Source organism: Neodiprion fabricii, chromosome 4 (assembly GCF_021155785.1).
Source record: "Neodiprion fabricii isolate iyNeoFabr1 chromosome 4, iyNeoFabr1.1, whole genome shotgun sequence".
NCBI classification, from domain to species: Eukaryota; Metazoa; Arthropoda; class Insecta; order Hymenoptera; family Diprionidae; genus Neodiprion; species Neodiprion fabricii.
In genome coordinates this window covers 39,491,299-39,500,109 of record NC_060242.1, presented here as the reverse complement: position 1 = coordinate 39,500,109, position 8,811 = coordinate 39,491,299, and the positions used below count along the sequence as shown (strand labels likewise).

Genomic DNA, 8,811 nt, shown 5'->3' with positions numbered 1-8,811 from the left:
AAAACCAGAAATTCAAACTCTCGAAGAAATTCTGCAACATCGTGCAAACGGTATAATACAAATATATATACGTAGGTACGTACAAAACCGTTACAAATGGTATTACATACAAGCCTCACAGAATCCAGTTTCACTCCGAGTCAAGTCAATTAGTCTAAAAATAAAGCGAAAAAGAAAGAAAAAAATGAGGAAATAGAAAAAAATTTCGCAAGACAAGTTCAAGTTCTCCAACCCTCCCGCCTTCCCCGCGTCTATCTTAAACATCGTACCTACCTATAGAGGTCCGCCAGGTGTATGTACATACCTGCACTAAAGGCACGCTACATAGGTACAGTAGGTGTCTGCGCATCGAGTAACGCGGCGCGCGAAAGCTCGCGTACGATGCGCGCGCAGTCAATTCTCGTTCGGCAGCATGGTGGGGGAAAAGCGCCGGAGCAACAAGCGTACGTACGCGTAAATTTGCGGTCCGCGCGTCCCCGCGACGTACGTACGTCTCTATCCGCGCACACATACCTGCGATACCTCACTAAAAGCTCCCGAAAAGCTCTGGGAGGTCCGCGAGGGCGCGTGCGACGTTTTCACGTTCACCCTTGGCGCGTGTGCCCTGCGTCGGACGTTTGTATACGTATACATGTACGTTATGTATAACTGATATATACATGAATGTATATACATACACACACACAGGCATATATATATATATATGTATATATATGGGATGAAACCGAAGAGCGAAGAACCAGACGAAGGCGGCGAGCGCTCGCCGTCAGTGCTGCGCGAGCTTTCGATCCGCGTCGACGTTCAATCCCTCCTTCGACCGATTCTTCTTTTCTTCTTCTTCTTCCGGTGCTCGTCGCTCGTCCGCGTTGAGAAAAGTAAATAATAGACAGAGAATAAGAAGAAAATAAATAAAAAAAAAAAAAAAAAAGACAGTCCGAAGACTTTGCAGACAGATAATGAAGGAGGAAAAAAAGCTCAGTGTGAGTTTTCACGACTATTGCAAAATCGTAAACTCTTCTCCCCTTAAGGATCCCTGATGAAATCGAGCTTTTCTTCTAACGATCTTGCCGTTTTTTTTTCTTCTCTCTCTCTCTCTCTCTCTCTCTCTTGTTTTTGGCACTTGAGCGAAAATCCTTGGGGCCTTGTTTTTCCAATTTTCATTGTCAGTTTAAGCACGGCGTTAGGTAACGCGACGGCGGCTTTTACTGTCTCGGTATTGAAACGAATATACGCAACGATCCGTTAATTATGTATGAAAAATTGGCGAAATTGTTAATTGAAAGAAAATTTATGCATTATACATATAACGCGTTATTATAACACGACGCGTTCAGCTGCGGAGGATGAAAGTGGAACGTCCGAAGCCGGACAAGCGTGCGGATTGGAAGTGTATAATAGACGTTATTTCTTTTTTAACTAAAGAAAAGCTCAGCTTAGCGGGGAAAAAATGTATGCAAATAATACCTGCGGTGTCGCCCGCGTCATGTGTTTCTAATATATACATTTGTTAACGTAATCGGTGAGCCGGGTTTCAAACGGCGGCGGTTTTCGCGATTCGCGGAGTTTCCGTTTTATTCGTTACCGTCGTTGTTGTTTTTTTTTTTTCTTCTTCTTCTCTTCTTCTTTTCATATAATCTTTTCTCTTTTATTTTTTTCAAAAATCGTCTCAATTCCGCGTTTCGTTTCTACCGAGTTTACGAAAGCTTCCGATGTGTAACATATGTATTATGTGTATATAATGGAGTGTAGAGCCGACTATATATAGCGGGTGTATAAATAAATCCTAACTGAATATTTAATGCTGCCAACTTCTCCGCTGACCAACACCGAACGTAACGAAACTAAACGAAACGAAACGAAACGAAACGAAACGAAACTGACTGAAACCCACCGTCTACTTGAGTATTTTTATTTCGTTCACATTATACCCAGCGGTGTTGCAGGACAGGGTCGGAAATCGGGCGAGGAAAGATAGTGTTTAGTTCGATCACTCGGTTATTTCTACGACTCGTCACTTCGGTCAGAAATCGCTCTCATCGTCGGCTAGGAGATTGCAACTCCCCTAGTTGACGATTATTTTTATATTCTCATTCTGTCTCTCGCTTCCCGCCCCTTTGCCACATCTGCCGAACATCCGCCGAGTGACAGATATTCGTGCGGCAGTCTTTTCCTCGCAATCGGTCTCTTCAGAGCTCGGGACTCGGTTTTTTTTTTTTTTTGTTTCGGGACAAACCGCACGACATCTCGTTTCGTCGCGCCGATTCAGTAATTTTTAGAGAATTTGATCACTTTGTTTAAAAATCAGAAAGTAATTGCTGAATAGGAGGAAGAAAACTCATGTAATTTTTTATAAAGCAATACTTAGCTTTACATATTTCAATTTGGCGAAATTATTCTCATAAGATTTTGTTGCAAGAAATAAGTCCCAATTTTTCCAAGTAACGATGTATAGAAAATCGAATTTACAATCTCTCGCAAAAAAATTGAGTAGATCATTTTTTTTTTTCACCACTTATTTGAAATGTGTTTAAAATACTTTTGTAAACCTCTCGCGTGCGATTAATTTGATCTTTTGTCGTACAAAACGATAAACTCTCGGCTGCCTGGTCGAATTTTCAAAGGTAATAAAAAACTTCACGTCGGTTAAATTTAACGATAAATCTGTAACGTTTAATAAATGTATAATCGAACAAGGTGTAAACCCGTTTTGAATACTCCGTCGTGTTAATATTGACTCAATTTAGATAACCAGTTTCCCCAATCGTGTGAATAATAAGTCTCATCAGTTTGATCGAAGAGGCCGATTACTTGATTAAAGAACGTATATTTTTACATCAAAGCGATTGTGAAAGATTGTGAATTTTTTCAGTAGCGACAAAGAGCGTGAAACACGGCTAGAGGGAAATATTAGTCGGATAGTCAGATTCTATTTTACTTTTATTCACGATTTTCGTTGTACAAAAATAGCCGATTTTAGGGTAGCTCAACCTGCGCTGGGACACAATACACACTGTATATGCTGTATACGCGTATATTATGATGAGCTATTTTTGAGTTGATTAACTTAAGGTGACGTTGCCGCGTGTCTATCGGCTGTTTGTGAAGGTAATACGCTGTTTCTTGTTTTATAAAAGTTAAAATTAGCCGCGCACCGGTGAGAATACAAATATATATATATACATACATATAGCATAACGAAAAGTCGAATAAAAAGGCGACGGCTAGAATTTGACGAAACAATTTTCACAAAAAAAAAAAAAAAAAAAAAAAAAAAAAACCAAATTCGTTAAGATTTCTCGCCCGATTATCCGCGCACTGACAAAATTATTAGTTAATAACGGTGATAAATAACTGTCTGATTTCAGGTGACGATGGAAACGCGTTAAAGAAGCCCCGACGCGTGAATAAATAATAAAAATATATACAAAAAAAAAAAAAAAAAGATTAAAAAAAAAAAAATCAGGTTTTTTTTTGTGTTGCGAATCACGGCGATAATCGGAGACCCAGCTACGGGAGTATGAGAAAGATGTTTTTCACGGGTGGAAAGGACTTATTATACTACGTAAATAATCGCGGGGATTATAATAAGAATAAAGGCCGGGGAGCAGGTGCATTTAACGATGAAGTGGAGGATAGAAATGGTTGCTCTAGCGGTATTAATAATAAATTCGTCTTGGATCGGGCATGTACGTCATCTATCCGGCAGAAGAGCTCCTTAGAATCTATGAAACCAACAGGCTACCCGCGGGGAGCTTACTGAACGCTGGCGTGTTGACGAGTCGACGGTGCCAAGTTTCTAACTGGAGTCAGATTGACTCGAACGCTAAGAAGATAGAGAAGAGCAAGAAGAATAAGCCGGGAAAACCGACTAGGAACGATCACGATCAGAGCAACAGTAACAATCATAATAACAACAACAGCAATAATAACAACAACAATAACAACAACAACAACAACAAAAACAATAATAGTAATAAAATCAACGGTAACGGCAACAGTAACAGCAACAGTAACGATAGCGGTAGTTTTAGTAATATCGAGAAGAGCTGTTTAAACTCGTCCGGAAATTCCGGCGCATCTAAAGGCCGTAAGAAAAAACGAGTTATTATGCAAAATAACCGCAACACCAACGAGGAGGGCGCACCCAACCCCCTTAAGGACTTGACACATGCATCCCTCAGCGAACCGCTAAAGCTCCACAATGCCAACACCCTCAAGCTCGTTCAGAACGGTCAGTATATCAATCATTTTTCTCTGTCCTCTGTAAGCTCGGTAATAAAGCGCAAAGTTCAGCGGTATGAAAGAGTGCGGCGAGGGAAATTTTTACTTCCGGTTAACGCTCGGTCCTTGGCTATTTTCGTTTTTTTTTTTTTTTCTATCGCTGTCGAAAAAATATTGTTCCGGGTAGAAAGTGAAAATCAGTTTTACAGCCGATACCGGAAATTCTGGTATCCGTTGCTATTCTTTCTTTGAAAAAAAAAATTAAGCAAACGTTTGTTAATTATTTGAAGTTTATTTGGGGGAGGGGGGGGGGCGGGGTGGAAAAAATTCGTCACACCCTAAATAAGGACCATCCTAGTAGTCGCTTTTTTTTTTTTTGGATGGAATGGAAAAAAACGGACCGTTCAATGTTGCATTTCAGTGAATTGGAACTCTGGATTTTCATTCGTAAATGAATTCGTAATTAACCGGAAGCTAGTTTGAGGCAAATTTTTTCATTACCTTCACACTAAATCACAGAATACTTATTCGATATATATATATATATATGTATATTCAAGGCAAAAACGTTCTGAATTATGATTGATTTCGACGCTTGGGACCTAAAAAGAAATTGAAAAAAAAAAAGAAAAGAACCAGCACTTGATATCAGTTTCACTGTACTTTTTACTCGACCGTAGGTACGCCCGGTGCATTATATTTAATCCGATAATAAATTGATGTTGATATAAAAATGTGGGGTCAAAATATCGAGGAAAATTGAAACGTTTTCATTTTGTATAATAATACCATCCATGTATTCTGCAGCAAAGTGGTTTTCGACGCTTTTTATATGCATATTATATTACCGCAGATTCGAGTGGAATAAAAAGCAACGAAAAAAAAAAAGGAAAAAAAAAGAAAAACGATCGGCCTTAGCCGCAAGTGTTGGATCATCAGCACCTTCTGCACACGTCAAAGAGTCACTCGTAGATCGCGTATCGCCGTGACCCATAACTGGTAGTGTAATTATATTTTCCCACCAACAACTAAGGTACAGTCAATTATCGATCCTACGAACCGTGCACGGAGCAACAATTTTAATAGACGCGATGCGACGGTGAAAGTTGAATAGAAACGGAAAACATACATCGATGCTTAATTAGACGTCGCGTGTTAAATTTCAGTCAATCAACAACCGGTATAATAAGCCTGAACAAAGGGTGAGGTGCTTTCGAAAATGCCGGAATTTCAAAAGCAGCGCCCTTGTTAAATTCCGGTTAAAATTATTGCGATTTTTCGTTTTTATTTATTTTTTTTTGCTTTTCTAAAGAAAAAACGAATAAGGGATGTTATTGCAATCACCTCGGAAATGAAAAATTTAGTTTTCACTGTATCTTGAGTCTCGATGTTTCAAGGGAGGTTTAAAAATAATTTTTGAAAATATTCGAACGAACGTCTGAGTGTCTGTGCTATCAATTTTTCATCCGACGATATCTGGAGAACGAAAGAACGGATTCGGACGATTCTGGTCTAAATCGACGAGGCTTTCCTCAACTTAGAACCGATTGAGATTTTGGACAAGATCGATCCATTAGTTTTAGAGTTATTCGATTAACCGTACGAGAAAAAAAAAATGTGTACATGTGTGAAAATGATGATATCTCGAGAATGGATAAACGAATTTTCATGATCTTAGTCTAAATCCACCCAGCTTTTTTCACCTTGGAACCGAATCAGTTTTTGAATTTCATCGGCCACAAAATTTTTCCAGTTGTTTGACGAAAACATGAAATGCAAAAAAGTGAGAAAGTCAAAAAAAAAAAAAAAAACAAACAAGCTTCTTCCGGATGTTTCACCGTCTCGAAACGCATCCCAGAGGAATGTTTTTAGGCTGGCCTTATCAAGGTCACCGAAATTAAACCACTTAATTTTTTACCCCGCCCAGGGGAGGGAGGGGATCATACATCGCAACGCAACGAGCACATAATTTTGAATCAAGTTATTCGGCACGCAAATAGAGAAAACTCGCGTGCGGGGGCGAATATCGAGCCAAGTTGCAGGGTTCGCACGGCGAAGCTTCGCGACGGGACAATTTGCCTGTTCACAACAATGCGACCACGTCGCGACGCGTGTACGGAACGAAGTTCGTCGTGTGCCGTCGTAATTGCGGTAACGAGAACCCCGCAATTGAGTCGGGGGTTGTATCTATGAACCTGCTCGAAACCCACGGATCGTTTTCCAAGTAGAGTTGGACAGCGACTCCGGACCTTGAATCATAGTTGAATTAATCATCGGGGTCGCGAATGGCAACTGGGCCTGAAGCTCATCCGCATTAACGATCTACGGGGTGTACAGTCGGGCTGAAAATTGTTGAAACAAAGACGGGACGAAACGGGTAGCTTTTAAGTAGCGTCGTTCAGGATGTTTTACTTACATTTTACTGTAACTGACTTTCCCACGATGGAAGGATTGAAAGTTGAAACATTGAAACTCGACCATAAACACATCGTTACTTTAGCTACTTCATAGAAATCTTATTAATATACACGTTTTTATTTTTATTTCATCGGAAACACCATATTGCTTGATTCCTTCTAATCGGCATGAGCTGATTTTGTTTTAAATGAATTTTCTTTTTTTTTTAACGATAATTTATTCGTGTGCAAGTTGTTACGATTGGATAATCGTGGATTTTTTTTTTTTTTTTTGCCAACTGACCAACCCAAGAAAGAATCTGCCTCAGACAATTTTCCGGGAATTTATTTACCAGTAGAACGAGCTGTTTTTCATCACGATCAGACGAACTGTATTAATTTACCGGAAAAAAAGTAAAAAAGAAAAAAAAAAAAAAAAACAGTGAAATAATGTGGTTTCTTTGATGTCGTTAATAACAAGTTTTTTACACTTGAAGTTCATTATTAAAACGCTTTCATCCGGATCACAGTGACTTCTCGAATTAGATTCAAATTGATCAACATCACTTGCCCTGTTTAACTTTCATCTTGTTACGTTTTTGATTCGACACATCTTTGACCTGACTATACGTCCCATACATCCTCAACCCTTTGAGTCACACATTATCGCACTGAACCAACTTTTAAAACGAGACAGTGTTCTGTGGTTTTTGGGGATCGCTGATTACGAATCTGAAATCAGATTTCAATCATTCAAAATGGCGGATCCAACCTAACGGACGAAAATTTCAAATTTGTTCGAATCCGGTCAAAAAACTCTGTGCAAGGGCTTTTGGGGTCGCTGCTTGGATTCGCCGTACTGAATTTTCAAAATCTGATTTCCGATTCGTAATCAGCGACCCCAAAAACCCCTCTACAGAGTTTTTTCTCCGGATTGGATCGATTTGAAATTTTCGTCCGCCATATTGGATCCGCCATCTTGAGTTTTTTAAATCCGGTATCAGATTCGTAATCAACGATCTTAAAAACTTATAACTTGTATAAAACATGTATTTTCTTCAATCAATTTGTGTCTAACAATAACAATTTACATTACATCGCAACAATTGCTCTCGAGTATTGAAAATCTATTATTATACCGTCAGATACAGTAAAAAAAAATGCGTTTTCAAATTTCTCTAAACGTCCATAAATGCGTATAAAATATTTGGTAAAAATGCTTCCACCACTATGACTCAAAGGGTTAAGAGACTCCGGCGTTCCGTTTTCTCGCTTCGTTATGTCGGATGAGGTTCCCTGTGTTCTTGTTTACGAATATATTAACGCCGAGGTTATTAATTTTCCATTCGAGAAGAGGAACTACGCGTCTCACTTCGCCGATTCTTAACGCGCAATTTCATGTAAGTGAAAAAGCTGATAACGTAGAACGGGTAATGAAAATATTTAACAACGGAATTATTACGAGCCAGCTCTCTAATCTAATATCCTTCGCCTCGTTGCGGGATATTAAGAAGCAAAGAAGTTATCTCAATATTTTTACCGCTGTGTACAACGTACAGGTATTTTTTTATCCGTCTTCGCCATTTCCCATCGGGGCGATTTACACTGCTGGTAATGTTTCGAACGAGTTTTCCAATAACTTTCAATTCTGACTGTGCGTATAATACATTTATATTTGGTGTTTGCTCTATGCGTGCAGGGGATGAATTTAATCAAATTATTTTCGTTCGGCCGACTTTCATTCCCGTTGAATAAACAAGACGAATAATTTTTTCGTACAATGTTCGCGTTGTTTCAATGCAAAATATACGAAAATCTGAGGCTTATAAAATCGGACGCAAATAGAATAAAAATAAAGAAAGAAAAGTCTACTTATCCATACAAAGTGAAATAAATCTTTTTATGGACGATACTTATACGCGTGTATACTGGCCGGGTTAAAAAAGATCTATTTTATTTTTTCAGAACTCTTGTAACTCACAAACCAATAAACAAATTCAAATGACTCGCACATATTCTTATAGGAAATCGAACACTCTACAAAAAGTGTTTATTAACATTTTTTGATAAATCGACTCCTTCCAAAGTTATTCAAGCTCGAAGTCCAATTTACAGTACATTCGACTATTTTTTTTTTTTTTTAGTTTACGGCAAGGTGTTAAAATTTACTCCTAAACATCGTCAAATTTTTCAT

General features: G+C 38.7%; 1 protein-coding gene across 9 annotated transcripts in view; it reads left to right on the top strand.

Annotated features, from left to right (window-relative positions):
- The first annotated feature begins 735 nt into the window (after positions 1 to 735).
- LOC124180417 overlaps positions 736 to 8,811 on the top strand; it is a 40,916-nt gene continuing 32,840 nt past the window's right edge. For 2 of the 9 annotated variants that reach the window (XM_046565886.1, XM_046565894.1), the window contains exons 1-2: positions 749 to 980; positions 3,366 to 4,231. In XM_046565886.1, coding sequence (XP_046421842.1) covers positions 3,685 to 4,231 — 547 coding nt within the window. In that variant the 5' untranslated portion in view covers positions 749 to 980; positions 3,366 to 3,684. Of the gene's footprint in view, positions 981 to 1,095; positions 1,401 to 2,343; positions 2,622 to 2,869; positions 3,106 to 3,365; positions 4,232 to 8,811 lie in introns of those variants that run through there. The other 7 variants (XM_046565889.1, XM_046565893.1, XM_046565892.1 and 4 more) reach the window with 7 other exon arrangements.